The sequence below is a fragment of the Salvelinus namaycush genome, chromosome 7 (genome assembly GCF_016432855.1).
Source record: "Salvelinus namaycush isolate Seneca chromosome 7, SaNama_1.0, whole genome shotgun sequence".
Lineage (NCBI taxonomy): Eukaryota > Metazoa > Chordata > Actinopteri > Salmoniformes > Salmonidae > Salvelinus > Salvelinus namaycush.
Genome location: NC_052313.1, coordinates 60,832,644 through 60,855,438, shown reverse-complemented (window position 1 = coordinate 60,855,438; position 22,795 = coordinate 60,832,644). Strand labels below are relative to the sequence as shown.

The 22,795-nt window shown below is 43.4% G+C and overlaps 1 protein-coding gene across 1 annotated transcript in view; it reads left to right on the top strand.

Annotated features, from left to right (window-relative positions):
• Positions 1–22,795, top strand: part of LOC120050898 (dystrophin-like) — a gene marked incomplete at its 5' end in the record, with an annotated part of 66,841 nt that overhangs the window by 4,403 nt on the left and 39,643 nt on the right. Inside the window, 4 exons of the mRNA XM_038997418.1 lie at positions 1,923–2,077; positions 5,991–6,180; positions 20,074–20,246; positions 20,959–21,115. Of these exons, the coding sequence (XP_038853346.1) occupies positions 1,923–2,077; positions 5,991–6,180; positions 20,074–20,246; positions 20,959–21,115 (675 nt within the window). The remainder of the gene's footprint in view (positions 1–1,922; positions 2,078–5,990; positions 6,181–20,073; positions 20,247–20,958; positions 21,116–22,795) is intronic.

Below are 22,795 nucleotides of genomic sequence, written 5' to 3'. Positions count from 1 at the left end.
TGGTCTGTCAGACACTGTCCCTCATCTTATGGCAGGCAGCAATGTAGTGCGCTGCCAACCCACAGCTCTCTGCGTCCTCCCCCAACAGGACGGGTAGCCTACTCTCATCAGAGAGGTCTTTAAACCTTGAATAAGGGTTTCAAATTTGGGGAAATGACACTCTCTAATTGTTTTATATTTTTGACATTTTGTCAGGAAATGTAGCTCCGTCTCAGGTTCTGCTGTTGTGCAGTGGTTGCACAGCCTTTCCTCTACAGGGAGCCAGGTTTTCCTGTGTTTACCCTTCTCAATGGCAAGACTGTGCTCACTGAGCCTGTACTTTGTCAAGGTTTTTTTAAGATTTTGATCAGTAACCATGGTCAAATATTTAGCCACGGTGTACTGTCGATTTAGGGCCAGATAGCACTGCATTTTGCTTTGTGTTTGTACTTGTGTTTCTCAATAAGCAATATAGTTTTGTTTTGACTGTGTTGTAATTTGGTTTATTCTGATTGATTGGATGTTCTGGTCCTGAGGCTTCAGTTAGTAGAACAGTAGAACAGGTTTGTAGAACAGGTTTGTGAACTCAGCCCCAGGACCAGCTGGATGAGGGGACTCTTTTCTTTGCTCAGCTCTTGGCATTACAGGGCTTGGTAATGATATGAGAGGGGGTCACTGTATTTTAGATGTTTCCAAAACTTAATTGCTGTTTTTTGAGTTTTTATTATTAGTGGATATTGGCCTAATTCTGCCCTGCATGCATTGTTTGTAGTTTTCCTCTGGACATGTAGGAGAATCTTACAGAACTCTGCATGCAGGGTTTCAATGGGGTGTTTGTTCCATTTGATGAAATCTTGTTTTGCAAGTGGATCCCACACCTCGCTGCCATAAAGTGCAATTGGTTCAATGACATATTCAATTAGTTTTAGCCAAATTTTAATAGGTATTTCAATTTGAATTTGCTTTTTAATGGCGTAGAATGCCCTGCGTGCTTTCTCTCTCAGTTCATTCACTACCTCATTAAGGTGTCCAGTTGAGCTTGTTTTTAAACCTAAGTAATTGTAGTGTGTGCAGTGCTCTATATATTTTGTACCAATTGAGAACTTTGGTCTAATTCCCTGAGATCTGGATCTTCTCTGGAAAATCCTTATTTTAGTATTTTTGGGGTTTACTGCCAGGGCCCAGGTCTGGCAGTACTGCTCTAGCAGGTCCAGGCTCTGCTGTAGGCCATGTGCTGTGGGTGACAGCAGGCATAGGTCATCTGCGAAGAGTAGGCATTTAACCTCTGAATTGTGGAGACTAACACCAGGGGCTGAGGATTTTTCTAGAATAGTGGCCAATTCGTTGATGTAAATATTGAAGAGGGCTCAGATTGCAACCGTGGCGAACCCTCTCTCGCTCTCTCTCTCTCTCTCACACACACACACACACACACACACACACACACTTGAGCATGTGCAGCACGGAGTGGAGATGATTCCAGAAAGGTAATATGTGTAAAGCTGCGAGGCGTCTCTCTGATAAGGACTAGATGAGGAAGCCTCATCACTACAGTATAACAGGATGAGACTGTAATGAGACTAGAGTGGCACAGCCTGGAATACTGAATATTACAATATCCAACAGGCCTGTTGTAGCACTCTGCTCAGCAACGTTTCCAGGAATCATGTTACAGTCCCTGTGTTGTTATGACTCCCTCTGGTCTCGTTAGAGGAACAACTGATGTGAATGTTCTTCCATCCTGGATCTTCATTTGTTGAGTCAGGTGTTGTTGCTAGGCTACAACTAAAACTCTAGATTGAGGACATCCAATCAGAGCCGTATATTTAGAGGATCTCTGTCTCTGCTTCCTCTGGGCCACTAGAGGGTTGTTACTGTGTATTAGGGTGATGTTCTGTATTGTTATTTTATGTCTTTATAACTGTTTTCTGTGGTCTCAACAGCTGTTTGTGAAGGAGCTGCACCAGTGGCAGGGTCAGGTGGACGTGACCAATGACCTGGCAGGGAAGCTGTTAACCCTTTACACCACCGACCACACGCACAAGGTCACACAGATGACCGACGCCATGAACGTTACCTGGGAGCACATCAACAAACGGTGAGTCAGTCTGTTATTCTGTCAGTCAGTTAGTCAGCCTGTCAGTCAGTTAGTCAGTTAGTTAGTCAGTTAGTCAACCAGTCAGTCAGTTAGTTAGTCAGTTAGTCAACCAGTCAGTCAACCAGTCAGTCATTCAGTTAATCAGTCAGTAAGTTAGTCAGTCAACCAGTCAGTCAGTCAGTTAATCAGTCAGTCAGTCAGTTAGTCAGTCATTCAGTCAACCAGTCAGTCAGTCAGTCAACCAGTCAGTCAGTTAGTTAGTCAGTTAGTCAACCAGTCAGTTATTTAGTCAGTTAGTCAGTCAGCCTGTAAGCCAGTCAGTTAGTTAGTCAGTCAGTTAGTCAACCAGCCAGTTATTCAGTTAGTCAGTCAGTTATTCAGTTAGTCAGTTAGTTAGTCAGTCAGTTAGTCAACCAGTCAGTTATTCAGTTAGTCAGTTAGTTAGTCAGTCAGTTAGTCAACCAGTCAGTCAGTTATTTAGTCAGTTAGTCAGTCTGTCAGTTATTTAGTCAGTTAGTCAGTCAGTCAACCAGTCAGTTAGTCAACCAGCCAGTTAGTCAGTTAGTCAACCAGTCAGTTAGTCAACCAGTCAGTTAGTCAACCAGCCAGTTAGTCAGTTAGTCAGTCGGGTATTTAGTTAGTCAGTCTGCCAATCTGTCAACCAGTCAGTTAGTCAGTCGGTCAACCAGTCAGTCAGTCAGTTAGTCAACCAGCCAGTTAGTCAGTTAGTCAACCAGTCAGTTAGTCAACCAGTCAGTTAGTCAACCAGCCAGTTAGTCAGTTAGTCAGTCAGGTATTGAGTTAGTCAGTCTGCCAATCTGTCAACCAGTCAGTTAGTCAGTCAGTCAACCAGTCAGTCAGTCAGTTAGTCAACCAGTCAATCACTCAGTCAGTCATTCAGTTAATCAGTCAGTCAGTTAGTCAACCAGTCAGTTAGTCAGTCAGTCAACCAGTCAGTCAGTTAGTTAGTCAGTCATTCAGTTAATCAGTCAACCAGTCAGTTAGTTAGTCAGTTAGTCAACCAGTTAGTCAGTTATTTAGTCGGTTATTCAGTCAGCCTGTCAGCCAATCAGTCAGTCAGTCAGTTAGTCAACCAGTCAGTCAGTCAGTTAGTCAGTCAACCAGTCAGTCAGTCAGTCAACCAGTCAGTTAGTCAGTCAGTCAGTTATTCAACCAGTCAGTCAGTTAGTCAGTCAGTCAGTCAGTTAATCAGTCAGTCAGTCAACCAGTCAGTCAGTCAGTTAGTTAGTCAACCAGTCAGTCAGTCAGTCAGTTAGTCAACCAGTCAGTAAGTCAGTCAGTCAGTCAGTCAGTTAGTCAACCAGTCAGTCAGTCAGTCAGTCAGTTAGTCAACCAGTCAGTCAGTCAGTCAGTTAGTCAACCAGTCAGTCAGTTAGTCAACCAGTCAGACAGTCAGTCAGTTAGTCAATCAGTCAGTCAGTTAGTTAGTCAGTCATTCAGTTAATCAGTCAGTTAGTTAGTCAGTTAGTCAACCAGTCAGTCAGTCAGTTAGTCAGTCAGTTAGTCAGTCAGTTAGTTAGTCAGTTAGTCAACCAGTCAGTCAGTCAGTTAATCAGACAGTCAGTTAGTCAACCAGTCAGTCAGTCAGTTAGTTAGTCAGTCAGTCAGTTAATCAGTCAGTTAGTTAGTCAGTTAGTCAACCAGTCAGTCAGTCAGTTAGTCAGTCAGTTAGTCAGTCAGTCAGTTAGTCAGTCAGTCAGTCAGTTAGTCAGTCAGTCAGTCAGTCAGTTAGTTAGTCAGTCAGTCAGTTAGTCAGTTAGTCAACCAGTCAGTCAGTCAGTTAATCAGTCAGTCAGTTAGTCAGTTAGTCAGTCTGTCAGTCAGTCAGTCCGTCAGTCAGTCAGTTAGTTAGTCAGTCAGTCAGTCAGTCAGTCAGTCAGTCAGTCAGTTAGTCAGTCAGTTAGTTAGTCAGTCATTCAGTCAAACAGTCAGTCAGTCAGTCAGTCAGTTAGTCAACCAGTCAGTCAGTCAGTTAGTTAGTCAGTCATTCAGTCAACCAGTCAGTCAGTCAGTCAGTCAGTCAGTCAGTCAGTCAGTCAGTCAGTCAGTTAGTTAATCAGTCAGTCAGTCAACCAGTCAGTTAGTTAATCAGTCAGTCAGTCAACCAGTCAGTCAGTTAATCAGTCAGTCAGTCAGTCAGTTAGTCAGTCAACCAGTCAGTCAGTCAGTTAGTCAACCAGTCAGTCAGTAAGTCAGTCAGTCAGTCAACCAGTCAGTCAGTCAGTCAGTTAATCAGTCAGTCAGTCAACCAGTCAGTTAGTCAGTCAACCAGTCAGTCAGTCAGTTAGTCAACCAGTCAGTCAGTAAGTCAGTTAGTCAGTCAGTTAGTCAACCAGTCAGTCAGTCAGTTAGTCAGTCAGTTAGTCAGTCAGTCAGTCAGTTAGTCAGTCAGTCAGTCAGTCAGTCAGTCAGTCAGTTAGTTAGTCAGTCAGTCAGTCAGTCAGTCAGTCAGTCAGTCAGTTAGTCAGTCAGTCAGTCAGTTAGTCAGTTAGTCAGTTAGTCAACCAGTCAGTCAGTCAGTTAATCAGTCAGTCAGTTAGTCAGTTAGTCAGTCTGTCAGTCAGTCCGTCAGTCAGTCAGTTAGTTAGTCAGTCAGTCAGTCAGTCAGTCAGTTAGTTAGTCAGTCAGTTAGTTAGTCAGTCATTCAGTCAACCAGTCAGTCAGTCAGTCAGTCAGTTAGTCAACCAGTCAGTCAGTCAGTTAGTTAGTCAGTCATTCAGTCAACCAGTCAGTCAGTCAGTCAGTCAGTCAGTCAGTCAGTTAGTTAATCAGTCAGTCAGTCAACCAGTCAGTTAGTTAATCAGTCAGTCAGTCAACCAGTCAGTCAGTTAATCAGTCAGTCAACCAGTCAGTCAGTCAGTTAGTCAGTCAACCAGTCAGTCAGTCAGTTAGTCAACCAGTCAGTCAGTAAGTCAGTCAGTCAGTCAACCAGTCAGTCAGTCAGTTAATCAGTCAGTCAGTCAACCAGTCAGTTAGTCAGTCAACCAGTCAGTCAGTCAGTTAGTCAACCAGTCAGTCAGTAAGTCAGTTAGTCAGTCAGTTAGTCAACCAGTCAGTCAGTCAACCAGTCAGTCAGTCAGTCAGTCAGTCAGTCAGTCAGTTAGTCAACCAGTCAGTCAGTCAGTTAGTCAACCAGTCAGTCAGTCAGTAAGTCAGTCAACCAGTCAGTCAGTCAGTTAGTCAGTCAGTCAACCAGTCAGTCAGTCAGTTAGTCAGTCAGTCAGTCAGTCAGTCAGTCAGTCAGTCAGTCAGTCAGTCAACCAGTCAGTAAGTCAGTCAACCAGTCAGTCAGTCAGTCAGTCAGTTAGTCAACCAGTCAGTCAGTCAGTCAGTTAGTCAACCAGTCAGTCAGTAAGTCAGTCAACCAGTCAGTCAGTTAGTCAGTCAGTCAACCAGTCAGTCAGTCAACCAGTCAGTCAGTCAGTCAGTCAGTTAGTCAACCAGTCAGTCAGTCAGTCAGTTAGTCAACCAGTCAGTCAGTCAGTCAGTTAGTCAACCAGTCAGTCAGTCAGTAAGTCAGTCAACCAGTCAGTCAGGCAGTTAGTCAGTCAGTTTGCATCAGTCCCACATGCTCCTGAAAGCACTTCATCATGCTGTCTCTCAGTACACCTGAACACACACATAATGCACAGTACACCTGAACACACACACAATGCACAGTACACCTGAACACACACACAATGCACAGTACACCTGAACACACACACAATGCACAGTACATCTGAATGCACGCACACACATTGACCCTCACTGTTAGTTCTACTAAATTTCCCCTGACAGGACACATCATAACACTGACGTATGACCCCAGTTTGCCCTCTGAACTTGTGACCTGTGTGTGTGTGTAGAGGTGCTAACAACAGTTTCTGTATATGTGTTCATCTGTATGTAGTGTCGGGGACCGTGAGGCGGCTCTGTCAGCTGCTCTGAGGCTGCTGCAGCAGTTCTACCTGGATCTGAAGGAGTTCCTCAACTGGCTGACGGAGGCAGAGACCACCTGTAACGTCCTGCTGGACGCATCACACAAGGAGAGGCTGCTGGAAGACCCTGAGGCTGTACGACACCTGCTGAGGCAGTTCCAGGTACTCACACTCAGTTCATACTGTAGAGTCAGTCACCTGCGGGGGCAGTTCCAGGTACTCACACTCAGTTCATACTGTAGAGTCAGTCACCTGCGGGGGCAGTTCCAGGTACTCACACTCAGTTCATACTGTAGAGTCAGTCACCTGCGGGGGCAGTTCCAGGTACTCACACTCAGTTCATACTGTAGAGTCAGTCATCTGCTGGCTTAGTTCCAGGTACTCACACTCAGTTCATACTGTAGAGTCAGTCACCTGCGGGGGCAGTTCCAGGTACTCACACTCAGTTCATACTGTAGAGTCAGTCACCTGCGGGGGCAGTTCCAGGTACTCACACTCAGTTCATACTGTAGAGTCAGTCACCTGCGGGGGCAGTTCCAGGTACTCACACTCAGTTCATACTGTAGAGTCAGTCACCTGCTGGGGCAGTTCCAGGTACTCACACTCAGTTCATACTGTAGAGTCAGTCACCTGCTGGGACAGTTCCAGGTACTCACACTCAGTTCATACTGTAGAGTCAGTCACCTGCTGGGGCAGTTCCAGGTACTCACACTCAGTTCATACTATAGAGTCAGTCACCTGCGGGGGCAGTTCCAGGTACTCACACTCAGTTCATACTGTAGAGTCAGTCACCTGCGGGGGCAGTTCCAGGTACTCACACTCAGTTCATACTGTAGAGTCAGTCACCTGCGGGGGCAGTTCCAGGTACTCACACTCAGTTCATACTGAAGAGTCAGTCACCTGCGGGGGCAGTTCCAGGTACTCACACTCAGTTCATGCTGTAGAGTCAGACACCTGCGGGGGCAGTTCCAGGTACTCACACTCAGTTCATACTGTAGAGTCAGTCACCTGCGGGGGCAGTTCCAGGTACTCACACTCAGTTCATACTGTAGAGTCAGTCACCTGCGGGGGCAGTTCCAGGTACTCACACTCAGTTCATACTGTAGAGTCAGTCACCTGCGGGGGCAGTTCCAGGTACTCACACTCAGCTCATGCTGTAGAGTCAGACACCTGCTGGGGCAGTTCCAGGTACTCACACTCAGTTCATACTGTAGAGTCAGTCACCTGCTGGGGCAGTTCCAGGTACTCACACTCAGTTCATACTGTAGAGTCAGTCACCTGCTGGGTTAGTTCCAGGTACTCACACACACAAACTGTTGATACTGTAGAGTCAATTCAGAGTCAGTTCAGAATCAGTTCATAGACTTAGTTAAGAGTCATTTCATAGACTCAATTCAGCAGAGTCAAATTGTTGAGTCATCTTTCAGTTGAGTCAGCTCAGCTTGAGTGGCATTAGTGTGAAGTGTCTCAGGGTGGGGGAGGTGTCAGTACAGTACAGTATGTGCAGGGTTTGTGATGTGTCCTAGAAAGCAGCCAGCAGTCTGACCCAGTCTCTTGTCCTCAGTACCTTCCCCTGCCTGCCATGTGTGCCCCTCAATACCCCGGCTGGTATGACAGGAATGTTGGGCCTGGCTGGGGGGACGAGACAAGGTCCAGACTCCAAGGAGCAGACAAAGACAGGATCCCCCCCCCCCTCCAACTCACACTGTATTGTGGGTTGTGAAGAGAAGGGCCTGTTCTGAGTTTGGAAAGGGAACATTTCTGACCCTCTGTGCAGCAGTAGTCGCCCACTTTCTCCACTCTCTCCCCCAGTGAACAACAGTCGCTGTGTGTCGGACATCAACCAGCCTTCTGTACCTCATTCTATTGGGTCTCTCCCTCTTCCTCACACACATGCACACGAGCAGACACTCACACACACACACACACACACACACTCACACACACACTCACATAGGCATAGGGCTCATTGTAGCTCACAGACAAACACAGAAAGCATCTACGCTTGTTTGGGTTTGGCGACAGAAGACATGTTTTCTTAGTTGTGTGAAGCGTAAAGTGGATAATATGCTGCACAGGAAGACCTACCATGTACAGGTTAGAGATTACAACTTACTGGTCACTGGGAAGGGTTTCTGTCCCGTACTGAACGTGTCTATGTATTCTTCTGTCTTGTACTGTTCGTCTGTCTCAGATGTACAGGTTAGAGATTACAACTTACTGGTCACTGGGAAGGGTTTCTGTCCCGTACTGAACGTGTCTATGTATTCTTCTGTCTTGTACTGTTCGTCTGTCTCAGATGTACAGGTTAGAGATTACAACTTACTGGTCACTGGGAAGGGTTTCTGTCCCGTACTGAACGTGTCTATGTATTCTTCTGTCTTGTACTGTTCGTCTGTCTCAGATGTACAGGTTAGAGATTACAATTTACTGGTCACTGGGAAGGGTTTCTGTCCCGTACTGAACGTGTCTATGTATTCTTCTGTCTTGTACTGTTCGTCTGTCTCAGATGTACAGGTTAGAGATTACAACTTACTGGTCACTGGGAAGGGTTTCTGTCCGGTACTGAACGTGTCTATGTATTCTTCTGTCTTGTACTGTTCGTCTGTCTCAGATGTACAGGTTAGAGATTACAACTTACTGGTCACTGGGAAGGGTTTCTGTCCCGTACTGAACGTGTCTATGTATTCTTCTGTCTTGTACTGTTCGTCTGTCTCAGATGTACAGGTTAGAGATTACAATTTACTGGTCACTGGGAAGGGTTTCTGTCCCGTACTGAACGTGTCTATGTATTCTTCTGTCTTGTGCTGTTCGTCTGTCTCAGATGTACAGGTTAGAGATTACAACTTACTGGTCACTGGGAAGGGTTTCTGTCCGGTACTGAACGTGTCTATGTATTCTTCTGTCTTGTACTGTTCGTCTGTCTCAGATGTACAGGTTAGAGATTACAATTTACTGGTCACTGGGAAGGGTTTCTGTCCCGTACTGAACGTGTCTATGTATTCTTCTGTCTTGTACTGTTAGTCTGTCTCAGATGTACAGGTTAGAGATTACAATTTACTGGTCACTGGGAAGGGTTTCTGTCCCGTACTGAACGTGTCTATGTATTCTTCTGTCTTGTACTGTTCGTCTGTCTCAGATGTACAGGTTAGAGATTACAATTTACTGGTCACTGGGAAGGGTTTCTGTCCCGTACTGAACGTGTCTATGTATTCTTCTGTCTTGTACTGTTCGTCTGTCTCAGATGTACAGGTTAGAGATTACAACTTACTGGTCACTGGGAAGGGTTTCTGTCCCGTACTGAACGTGTCTATGTATTCTTCTGTCTTGTACTGTTCGTCTGTCTCAGATGTACAGGTTAGAGATTACAATTTACTGGTCACTGGGAAGGGTTTCTGTCCCGTACTGAACGTGTCTATGTATTCTTCTGTCTTGTACTGTTCGTCTGTCTCAGATGTACAGGTTAGAGATTACAATTTACTGGTCACTGGGAAGGGTTTCTGTCCCGTACTGAACGTGTCTATGTATTCTTCTGTCTTGTACTGTTCGTCTTTCTCAGATGTACAGGTTAGAGATTACAATTTACTGGTCACTGGGAAGGGTTTCTGTCCGGTACTGAACGTGTCTATGTATTCTTCTGTCTTGTACTGTTCGTCTGTCTCAGATGTACAGGTTAGAGATTACAACTTACTGGTCACTGGGAAGGGTTTCTGTCCCGTACTGAACGTGTCTATGTATTCTTCTGTCTTGTACTGTTCGTCTGTCTCAGATGTACAGGTTAGAGATTACAACTTACTGGTCACTGGGAAGGGTTTCTGTCCCGTACTGAACGTGTCTATGTATTCTTCTGTCTTGTACTGTTCGTCTGTCTCAGATGTACAGGTTAGAGATTACAACTTACTGGTCACTGGGAAGGGTTTCTGTCCCGTACTGAACGTGTCTATGTATTCTTCTGTCTTGTACTGTTCGTCTGTCTCAGATGTACAGGTTAGAGATTACAACTTACTGGTCACTGGGAAGGGTTTCTGTCCGGTACTGAACGTGTCTATGTATTCTTCTGTCTTGTACTGTTCGTCTGTCTCAGATGTACAGGTTAGAGATTACAACTTACTGGTCACTGGGAAGGGTTTCTGTCCCGTACTGAACGTGTCTATGTATTCTTCTGTCTTGTACTGTTCGTCTGTCTCAGATGTACAGGTTAGAGATTACAACTTACTGGTCACTGGGAAGGGTTTCTGTCCCGTACTGAACGTGTCTATGTATTCTTCTGTCTTGTACTGTTCGTCTGTCTCAGATGTACAGGTTAGAGATTACAACTTACTGGTCACTGGGAAGGGTTTCTGTCCCGTACTGAACGTGTCTATGTATTCTTCTGTCTTGTACTGTTCGTCTGTCTCAGATGTACAGGTTAGAGATTACAACTTACTGGTCACTGGGAAGGGTTTCTGTCCCGTACTGAACGTGTCTATGTATTCTTCTGTCTTGTACTGTTCGTCTGTCTCAGATGTACAGGTTAGAGATTACAACTTACTGGTCACTGGGAAGGGTTTCTGTCCCGTACTGAACGTGTCTATGTATTCTTCTGTCTTGTACTGTTCGTCTGTCTCAGATGTACAGGTTAGAGATTACAACTTACTGGTCACTGGGAAGGGTTTCTGTCCGGTACTGAACGTGTCTATGTATTCTTCTGTCTTGTACTGTTCGTCTGTCTCAGATGTACAGGTTAGAGATTACAACTTACTGGTCACTGGGAAGGGTTTCTGTCCGGTACTGAACGTGTCTATGTATTCTTCTGTCTTGTACTGTTCGTCTGTCTCAGATGTACAGGTTAGAGATTACAACTTACTGGTCACTGGGAAGGGTTTCTGTCCCGTACTGAACGTGTCTATGTATTCTTCTGTCTTGTACTGTTCGTCTGTCTCAGATGTACAGGTTAGAGATTACAACTTACTGGTCACTGGGAAGGGTTTCTGTCCCGTACTGAACGTGTCTATGTATTCTTCTGTCTTGTACTGTTCGTCTGTCTCAGATGTACAGGTTAGAGATTACAACTTACTGGTCACTGGGAAGGGTTTCTGTCCGGTACTGAACGTGTCTATGTATTCTTCTGTCTTGTACTGTTCGTCTGTCTCAGATGTACAGGTTAGAGATTACAATTTACTGGTCACTGGGAAGGGTTTCTGTCCCGTACTGAACGTGTCTATGTATTCTTCTGTCTTGTACTGTTCGTCTGTCTCAGATGTACAGGTTAGAGATTACAACTTACTGGTCACTGGGAAGGGTTTCTGTCCCGTACTGAACGTGTCTATGTATTCTTCTGTCTTGTACTGTTCGTCTGTCTCAGATGTACAGGTTAGAGATTACAACTTACTGGTCACTGGGAAGGGTTTCTGTCCCGTACTGAACGTGTCTATGTATTCTTCTGTCTTGTACTGTTCGTCTGTCTCAGATGTACAGGTTAGAGATTACAATTTACTGGTCACTGGGAAGGGTTTCTGTCCCGTACTGAACGTGTCTATGTATTCTTCTGTCTTGTACTGTTCGTCTGTCTCAGATGTACAGGTTAGAGATTACAACTTACTGGTCACTGGGAAGGGTTTCTGTCCCGTACTGAACGTGTCTATGTATTCTTCTGTCTTGTACTGTTCGTCTGTCTCAGATGTACAGGTTAGAGATTACAACTTACTGGTCACTGGGAAGGGTTTCTGTCCCGTACTGAACGTGTCTATGTATTCTTCTGTCTTGTACTGTTCGTCTGTCTCAGATGTACAGGTTAGAGATTACAATTTACTGGTCACTGGGAAGGGTTTCTGTCCCGTACTGAACGTGTCTATGTATTCTTCTGTCTTGTACTGTTCGTCTGTCTCAGATGTACAGGTTAGAGATTACAACTTACTGGTCACTGGGAAGGGTTTCTGTCCGGTACTGAACGTGTCTATGTATTCTTCTGTCTTGTACTGTTCGTCTTTCTCAGATGTACAGGTTAGAGATTACAATTTACTGGTCACTGGGAAGGGTTTCTGTCCCGTACTGAACGTGTCTATGTATTCTTCTGTCTTGTACTGTTCGTCTTTCTCAGATGTACAGGTTAGAGATTACAATTTACTGGTCACTGGGAAGGGTTTCTGTCCCGTACTGAACTTGTCTATGTATTCTTCTGTCTTGTACTGTTCGTCTGTCTCAGATGTACAGGTTAGAGATTACAACTTACTGGTCACTGGGAAGGGTTTCTGTCCCGTACTGAACGTGTCTATGTATTCTTCTGTCTTGTACTGTTCGTCTGTCTCAGATGTACAGGTTAGAGATTACAACTTACTGGTCACTGGGAAGGGTTTCTGTCCCGTACTGAACGTGTCTATGTATTCTTCTGTCTTGTACTGTTCGTCTGTCTCAGATGTACAGGTTAGAGATTACAATTTACTGGTCACTGGGAAGGGTTTCTGTCCCGTACTGAACGTGTCTATGTATTCTTCTGTCTTGTACTGTTCGTCTTTCTCAGATGTACAGGTTAGAGATTACAATTTACTGGTCACTGGGAAGGGTTTCTGTCCCGTACTGAACTTGTCTATGTATTCTTCTGTCTTGTACTGTTCGTCTGTCTCAGATGTACAGGTTAGAGATTACAACTTACTGGTCACTGGGAAGGGTTTCTGTCCGGTACTGAACGTGTCTATGTATTCTTCTGTCTTGTACTGTTCGTCTGTCTCAGATGTACAGGTTAGAGATTACAACTTACTGGTCACTGGGAAGGGTTTCTGTCCCGTACTGAACGTGTCTATGTATTCTTCTGTCTTGTACTGTTCGTCTGTCTCAGATGTACAGGTTAGAGATTACAACTTACTGGTCACTGGGAAGGGTTTCTGTCCCGTACTGAACGTGTCTATGTATTCTTCTGTCTTGTACTGTTCGTCTGTCTCAGATGTACAGGTTAGAGATTACAATTTACTGGTCACTGGGAAGGGTTTCTGTCCCGTACTGAACGTGTCTATGTATTCTTCTGTCTTGTACTGTTCGTCTGTCTCAGATGTACAGGTTAGAGATTACAACTTACTGGTCACTGGGAAGGGTTTCTGTCCCGTACTGAACGTGTCTATGTATTCTTCTGTCTTGTACTGTTCGTCTGTCTCAGATGTACAGGTTAGAGATTACAACTTACTGGTCACTGGGAAGGGTTTCTGTCCCGTACTGAACGTGTCTATGTATTCTTCTGTCTTGTACTGTTCGTCTGTCTCAGATGTACAGGTTAGAGATTACAATTTACTGGTCACTGGGAAGGGTTTCTGTCCCGTACTGAACGTGTCTATGTATTCTTCTGTCTTGTACTGTTCGTCTGTCTCAGATGTACAGGTTAGAGATTACAACTTACTGGTCACTGGGAAGGGTTTCTGTCCGGTACTGAACGTGTCTATGTATTCTTCTGTCTTGTACTGTTCGTCTTTCTCAGATGTACAGGTTAGAGATTACAACTTACTGGTCACTGGGAAGGGTTTCTGTCCCGTACTGAACGTGTCTATGTATTCTTCTGTCTTGTACTGTTCGTCTGTCTCAGATGTACAGGTTAGAGATTACAACTTACTGGTCACTGGGAAGGGTTTCTGTCCCGTACTGAACGTGTCTATGTATTCTTCTGTCTTGTACTGTTCGTCTGTCTCAGATGTACAGGTTAGAGATTACAATTTACTGGTCACTGGGAAGGGTTTCTGTCCCGTACTGAACGTGTCTATGTATTCTTCTGTCTTGTACTGTTCGTCTGTCTCAGATGTACAGGTTAGAGATTACAACTTCCTGGTCACTGGGAAGGGTTTCTGTCCGGTACTGAACGTGTCTATGTATTCTTCTGTCTTGTACTGTTCGTCTGTCTCAGATGTACAGGTTAGAGATTACAACTTACTGGTCACTGGGAAGGGTTTCTGTCCCGTACTGAACGTGTCTATGTATTCTTCTGTCTTGTACTGTTCGTCTGTCTCAGATGTACAGGTTAGAGATTACAACTTACTGGTCACTGGGAAGGGTTTCTGTCCCGTACTGAACGTGTCTATGTATTCTTCTGTCTTGTACTGTTCGTCTGTCTCAGATGTACAGGTTAGAGATTACAACTTACTGGTCACTGGGAAGGGTTTCTGTCCGGTACTGAACGTGTCTATGTATTCTTCTGTCTTGTACTGTTCGTCTGTCTCAGATGTACAGGTTAGAGATTACAACTTACTGGTCACTGGGAAGGGTTTCTGTCCGGTACTGAACGTGTCTATGTATTCTTCTGTCTTGTACTGTTCGTCTGTCTCAGATGTACAGGTTAGAGATTACAACTTACTGGTCACTGGGAAGGGTTTCTGTCCCGTACTGAACGTGTCTATGTATTCTTCTGTCTTGTACTGTTCGTCTGTCTCAGATGTACAGGTTAGAGATTACAACTTACTGGTCACTGGGAAGGGTTTCTGTCCCGTACTGAACGTGTCTATGTATTCTTCTGTCTTGTACTGTTCGTCTGTCTCAGATGTACAGGTTAGAGATTACAACTTACTGGTCACTGGGAAGGGTTTCTGTCCCGTACTGAACGTGTCTATGTATTCTTCTGTCTTGTACTGTTCGTCTGTCTCAGATGTACAGGTTAGAGATTACAACTTACTGGTCACTGGGAAGGGTTTCTGTCCGGTACTGAACGTGTCTATGTATTCTTCTGTCTTGTACTGTTCGTCTGTCTCAGATGTACAGGTTAGAGATTACAACTTACTGGTCACTGGGAAGGGTTTCTGTCCCGTACTGAACGTGTCTATGTATTCTTCTGTCTTGTACTGTTCGTCTGTCTCAGATGTACAGGTTAGAGATTACAACTTACTGGTCACTGGGAAGGGTTTCTGTCCGGTACTGAACGTGTCTATGTATTCTTCTGTCTTGTACTGTTCGTCTGTCTCAGATGTACAGGTTAGAGATTACAACTTACTGGTCACTGGGAAGGGTTTCTGTCCCGTACTGAACGTGTCTATGTATTCTTCTGTCTTGTACTGTTCGTCTGTCTCAGATGTACAGGTTAGAGATTACAACTTACTGGTCACTGGGAAGGGTTTCTGTCCCGTACTGAACGTGTCTATGTATTCTTCTGTCTTGTACTGTTCGTCTGTCTCAGATGTACAGGTTAGAGATTACAACTTACTGGTCACTGGGAAGGGTTTCTGTCCGGTACTGAACGTGTCTATGTATTCTTCTGTCTTGTACTGTTCGTCTGTCTCAGATGTACAGGTTAGAGATTACAACTTACTGGTCACTGGGAAGGGTTTCTGTCCGGTACTGAACGTGTCTATGTATTCTTCTGTCTTGTACTGTTCGTCTGTCTCAGATGTACAGGTTAGAGATTACAACTTACTGGTCACTGGGAAGGGTTTCTGTCCCGTACTGAACGTGTCTATGTATTCTTCTGTCTTGTACTGTTCGTCTGTCTCAGATGTACAGGTTAGAGATTACAACTTACTGGTCACTGGGAAGGGTTTCTGTCCCGTACTGAACGTGTCTATGTATTCTTCTGTCTTGTACTGTTCGTCTGTCTCAGATGTACAGGTTAGAGATTACAACTTACTGGTCACTGGGAAGGGTTTCTGTCCCGTACTGAACGTGTCTATGTATTCTTCTGTCTTGTACTGTTCGTCTGTCTCAGATGTACAGGTTAGAGATTACAATTTACTGGTCACTGGGAAGGGTTTCTGTCCCGTACTGAACGTGTCTATGTATTCTTCTGTCTTGTACTGTTCGTCTGTCTCAGATGTACAGGTTAGAGATTACAACTTACTGGTCACTGGGAAGGGTTTCTGTCCCGTACTGAACGTGTCTATGTATTCTTCTGTCTTGTACTGTTCGTCTGTCTCAGATGTACAGGTTAGAGATTACAACTTACTGGTCACTGGGAAGGGTTTCTGTCCCGTACTGAACGTGTCTATGTATTCTTCTGTCTTGTACTGTTCGTCTGTCTCAGATGTACAGGTTAGAGATTACAATTTACTGGTCACTGGGAAGGGTTTCTGTCCCGTACTGAACGTGTCTATGTATTCTTCTGTCTTGTACTGTTCGTCTGTCTCAGATGTACAGGTTAGAGATTACAACTTACTGGTCACTGGGAAGGGTTTCTGTCCGGTACTGAACGTGTCTATGTATTCTTCTGTCTTGTACTGTTCGTCTTTCTCAGATGTACAGGTTAGAGATTACAACTTACTGGTCACTGGGAAGGGTTTCTGTCCCGTACTGAACGTGTCTATGTATTCTTCTGTCTTGTACTGTTCGTCTTTCTCAGATGTACAGGTTAGAGATTACAATTTACTGGTCACTGGGAAGGGTTTCTGTCCCGTACTGAACTTGTCTATGTATTCTTCTGTCTTGTACTGTTCGTCTGTCTCAGATGTACAGGTTAGAGATTACAATTTACTGGTCACTGGGAAGGGTTTCTGTCCCGTACTGAACGTGTCTATGTATTCTTCTGTCTTGTACTGTTCGTCTGTCTCAGATGTACAGGTTAGAGATTACAACTTACTGGTCACTGGGAAGGGTTTCTGTCCCGTACTGAACGTGTCTATGTATTCTTCTGTCTTGTACTGTTCGTCTGTCTCAGATGTACAGGTTAGAGATTACAATTTACTGGTCACTGGGAAGGGTTTCTGTCCCGTACTGAACGTGTCTATGTATTCTTCTGTCTTGTACTGTTCGTCTTTCTCAGATGTACAGGTTAGAGATTACAATTTACTGGTCACTGGGAAGGGTTTCTGTCCCGTACTGAACTTGTCTATGTATTCTTCTGTCTTGTACTGTTCGTCTGTCTCAGATGTACAGGTTAGAGATTACAACTTACTGGTCACTGGGAAGGGTTTCTGTCCGGTACTGAACGTGTCTATGTATTCTTCTGTCTTGTACTGTTCGTCTGTCTCAGATGTACAGGTTAGAGATTACAACTTACTGGTCACTGGGAAGGGTTTCTGTCCCGTACTGAACGTGTCTATGTATTCTTCTGTCTTGTACTGTTCGTCTGTCTCAGATGTACAGGTTAGAGATTACAACTTACTGGTCACTGGGAAGGGTTTCTGTCCGGTACTGAACGTGTCTATGTATTCTTCTGTCTTGTACTGTTCGTCTTTCTCAGATGTACAGGTTAGAGATTACAACTTACTGGTCACTGGGAAGGGTTTCTGTCCCGTACTGAACGTGTCTATGTATTCTTCTGTCTTGTACTGTTCGTCTTTCTCAGATGTACAGGTTAGAGATTACAATTTACTGGTCACTGGGAAGGGTTTCTGTCCCGTACTGAACGTGTCTATGTATTCTTCTGTCTTGTACTGTTCGTCTGTCTCAGATGTACAGGTTAGAGATTACAATTTACTGGTCACTGGGAAGGGTTTCTGTCCCGTACTGAACGTGTCTATGTATTCTTCTGTCTTGTACTGTTCGTCTGTCTCAGATGTACAGGTTAGAGATTACAACTTACTGGTCACTGGGAAGGGTTTCTGTCCCGTACTGAACGTGTCTATGTATTCTTCTGTCTTGTACTGTTCGTTTTTCTCAGAGCTGGAGAAAGACAGCCACTTCAGACATAGTGCTCACATGAATGAACCACGGTCAGAAATGGTCCATTTAATACAGTAGGCTTTGTTGTTGCTGTACACTAAGTGGACAGAATATTAAGTACACTTGCTCTTTCCATGACATAGACTGACCAGGTGAAAGCTATGATCCATTATTGATGTCACTTGTTAAATCCACTTCAATCCGTGTAGATGAAGAGGAGGAGACAGGTTAAAAAATGATTTTTAAGCCTTGAGACAATTGAGACATGCATTGTGTATGTGTGCCATTCAGAGGGTGAATGTGCAAGACAAACAATTTAAGTGACTTTGAACGGGGTATGGTAGTAGGTGCCAGTCACACCGGTTAGAGAGTATCAAGAACTGCAACGCTGCTGGGTTTTTCACACTCAACAGTTTCCCACATGTATCAAGAACGGTCCACCACCCAAAGAACATCCAGCCAACTTGACACAACTGTGGGAAGCATTGGAGTCAACATGGGCCAGCATCCCTGTGGAATTCTTTCCACACCTTGTAGAGTCCATGCCCCTGTTCTTTTTCATTTTTACCTATTTTTAACAAAAGAAAATTCTCCCCAATTTCGTTGAATCCAATTGGTAGTTACAGTCTTGTCTCATCGCTGCAACTCCCGTACGGACTTGGGAGAGGTGAAGATCGAGAGCCGTGCGTCCTCTGAAACACAACCCAACCAAGCTGCACTGCTTCTTGACACAATGCCCTCTTAACCCGGAAGCCAGCCGCACCAATGTGTCAGAGGAAACACCGTACACCTGGCGACCGTGTCAGCGTGCACTACGCCCGGCCTGCCACAGGCAGACCCGGACGACGCTGGGTCAATTGTGCGCCGCCCCATGAGTCTCCCGGTCGCGGCTGGCTGTGACAGAGCCTGGACTCGAACCCAGAATCTCTAGTGGCACAGCTAGCACTGCGATGCAGTGCCTTAGACCACTGCGTCACTCGGGAGGCCCGAATCAAGGCTATTCTTAATGTTTTGCACACTCAGTGTATATTTACAGTCAATTACATTTAAATTCAAATAACTTAAGGTTTTCCTGTGAGGAAACTTGTTGTGTGGTTTTGGTACGTGCATTAAGTCAATGAGGCACATGGGGTTGCTAAGGAGATTCTATGAATGGTTGTTATGTAGTCTTCTATTCTGTGATCTCTATTCTCTGAGATCAAACCTCACAGCCACATGACTCTTAGACCTGTAGCATCTGATGATGACAGTCAGGGGAAAGGAATGGACTAATTAGGATCATTATAGAACATTAGATTGAGAGTACACTCTTACAAAAAAGGTTCCAAAAGGGTTCTTAAGGTGTCCCCATAGGAGAACCCTTTTTGGTTCCAGATAGAACCATTTTGGTTCCATCTAGAACCCATCTCCACGGAGGGTTCTACCTGGAACCAAAAGGGTTCTTCAAAGGGTTCTCCTATGGGGACAGCCGAAGAACCCTTTTAGGTTCTAGATTGCACCTTTTTTCGAAGAGTGTATGGTGAGGTGGGAAGCTTTGGTAACATGTATGTACCCAGCTAGTGGAGAATGTACTCAGGTAATACCTGGAAAACCTGTCTCTTTTACCTGCAGGACATTGATGACAATAATGAGAAAGTAATGGATTCATTAGGATCATTCTAGAATATTAGGCTGAGAGAGTGGCTGCTCTGGTTGGACATATCTGTCATTATTATAATATGTAGATATTCATCTAATGGTTCCTTCTATAGGAGGACATATATCATTATTATAATATATAGATATTCATCTAATGGTTCCTTCTATAGGAGGACATATATCATTATTATAATATGTAGATATTCATCTAATGGTTCCTTCTATAGGAGGACATATCTATCATTATTATAATATATAGATATTCATCTAATGGTTCCTTCTATAGGAGGACATATCTATCATTATTATAATATATAGATATTCATCTAATGGTTCCTTCTATAGGAGGACATATATCATTATTATAATATGTAGTCATCTAATGGTTCCTTCTATAGGAGGACATATATCATTATTATAATATATAGATATTCATCTAATGGTTCCTTCTATAGGAGGACATATCTGTCATTATTATAATATATAGATATTCATCTAATGGTTCCTTCTATAGGAGGACATATCTATCATTATTATAATATATAGATATTAATCTAATGGTTCCTTCTATAGGAGGACATATATCATTATTATAATATGTAGTCATCTAATGGTTCCTAGGCTTTAATAGGACTAATAATACATTAACTATTGGTCAAAATGCATCGAACTCATTCAGAGAGAGGCATGTACCACAGAACATTCTAATTATTTAGATACCAACTAATGATTGGACGTGTGTGTGTGTGTGTGTGTGTGTGTGTGTGTGTGTGTGTGTGTGTGTGTGTGTGTGTGTGTGTGTGTGTGTGTGTGTGTGTGTGTGTGTGTGTGTGTGTGTGTGTGTGTGTGTGTGTGTGTGTGTGTGTGTGTATATAGGACCTTCAGGGGGAGATAGATGGCCACACAGAACTGTACCACTCTCTGGATGAGAATGGTCAGCGTATCGTGACCTCTCTGACCGGCTCAGACGATGCCGTACTCCTACAGAGCCGACTGGACAACATGGGCCAGCGCTGGGACGAGCTCCGCAGCAAAACCATGAGTATGAGGTAGACACCAGGCCAGCTCCCTTTCTCATGCCTGCCTCCATATGTTCCAATGTGTTCATTCATGGTGACAAAAGGGTGCAGGTTTTCACTCCATCCCTGTTGTTACACACCTGATTTAGATAATCAAGGTCCGGGTTGAGCACCTAATTAATACAATCAGGTGTGTTAGACTGAGTAGGGTTGGAGCAAAGGCCTGCAGGACCTTTCTTCACCAGGAGGGAGGGTTGAGCATCCCTGGCCAACAGTCCAGTTTAGATAGTATTATCTATGATCCAGTCTAGTTTAGATAGGAATATCTATGATCCAGTCTAGTTTAGATAGGAATATATATGATCCAGTCCAGTTTAGATAGGAATATATATGATCCAGTCCAGTTTAGATAGGAATATCTTTGATCCAGTCTAGTTTAGATAGGAATATCTATGATCCAGTCCAGTTTAGATAGGAATATCTTTGATCCAGTCTAGTTTAGATAGGAATATCTATGATCCAGTCTAGTTTAGATAGGAATATCTATGATCCAGTCTAGTTTAGATAGGAATATCTTTGATCCAGTCCAGTTTAGATAGGAATATCTACGATCCAGTTTAGTTTAGATAGGAATATCTACGATCCAGTCCAGTTTAGATAGGAATATCTACGATCCAGTCCAGTTTAGATAGGAATATCTATAATCCAGTCTTATATCTATGCTTCTATGTGTATGTTGTAGATCTCACCTGGAAGGGGAAATGGCTCCATGGAAGCGGATACACATGACCCTTCAGGAGCTGATAGCCTGGCTGCAGATGAAGACTGACCTGCTGGAGCAGGAACCACCAGTAGGGGGCGACGTCCCTGCTGTGCAACAACAGCTGAACACACACAGGGTGAGAGCGGAAGACTGGCTGGATGGGTAGTTAGCTGGTTGGTTGGGTGGGTGGGTGGTTGGTTGGTTGGGTGATCCACTAGTTGGTTGGTTCATAGATTCATTGATGCGTCAGAAATCATAAGCAGATGTTATGCTTTATATGTGGGTTATATCTGGTTTATAACTGGTTTATATCTGGTTTATAACTGGTTTATATGTGGTTTATATCTGGTTTATATCTGGTTTATAACTGGTTTATATCTGGTTTATATCTGGTTTATAACTGGTTTATATCTGGTTTATAACTGGTTTATATGTGGTTTATATGTGGTTTATATCTGGTTTATAACTGGTTTGTAACTGGTTTATATCGGTTTATAACCGGTTTATATCTGGTTTATATCTGGTTTATAACTGGTTTATATCTGTTTATAACCGGTTTATAACTGGTTTATATCTGTTTATAACCGGTTTATAACTGGTTTATAATTGGTTTATAACTGGTTTATAACTGGTTTATATCTGGTTTATAACTTGTAAGTCGCTCTGGATAAGAGCGTCTGCTAAATGACTTAAATGTAAATGTAAATAACTGGTTTACATCTGTTTATAACCGGTTTATAACTGGTTTATATCTCATTTATATCTGGTTTTTAACTGGTTTATATCTGGTTTATATCTGGTTTATAACTGTTTTATATCTGTTTATAACCGGTTTATAACTGGTTTATATCTCATTTATAATTGGTTTATAACTAGTTTATATATGTTTATATCTGATTTATAGCTGGTTTTTAGCTTGTATATAACTGGTTTTTAAGTTGTTCAGTGAGCAGAGCAGACGAGCCACACTGCAAGTTCACTGCATTATGGAGATGTTAGGAATACACAATATTGGAATGTTTCTGTAATATATCATCATACTCCTAATGAGGACATCATGCATCATTAAGAACTGATGACAGTACTCTGTAACATCATTAAGAACTGATGACAGTCACTGCAACATCATTAAGAACTGATGACAGTACTCTGTAACATCATTAAGAACTGATGACAGTACTCTGTAACATCATTAAGAACTGATGACAGTACTCTGCAACATCATTAAGAACTGATGACAGTACTCTGTAACATCATTAAGAACTGATGACAGTACTCTGTAACATCATTAAGAACTGATGACAGTAACATCATTAAGAACTGATGACATTACTCTGTAACATCATTAAGAACTGATGACAGTAACATCATTAAGAACTGATGACAGTACTCTGTAACATCATTAAGAACTGATGACAGTACTCTGTACCATCATTAAGAACTGATGACAGTACTCTGTAACATCATTAAGAACTGATGACAGTACTCTGTAACATCATTAAGAACTGATGACAGTACTCTGTAACATCATTAAGAACTGATGACAGTACTCTGTAACATCATTAAGAACTGATGACCGTACTCTGTAACATCATTAAGAACTGATGACAATCACTGCAACATCATTAAGAACTGATGACAGTACTCTGTAACATCATTAAGAACTGATGACAGTACTCTGTAACATCATTAAGAACTGATGACCGTACTCTGTAACATCATTAAGAACTGATGACAGTACTCTGTAACATCATTAAGAACTGATGACAGTACTCTGTAACATCATTAAGAACTGATGACAGTACTCTGTAACATC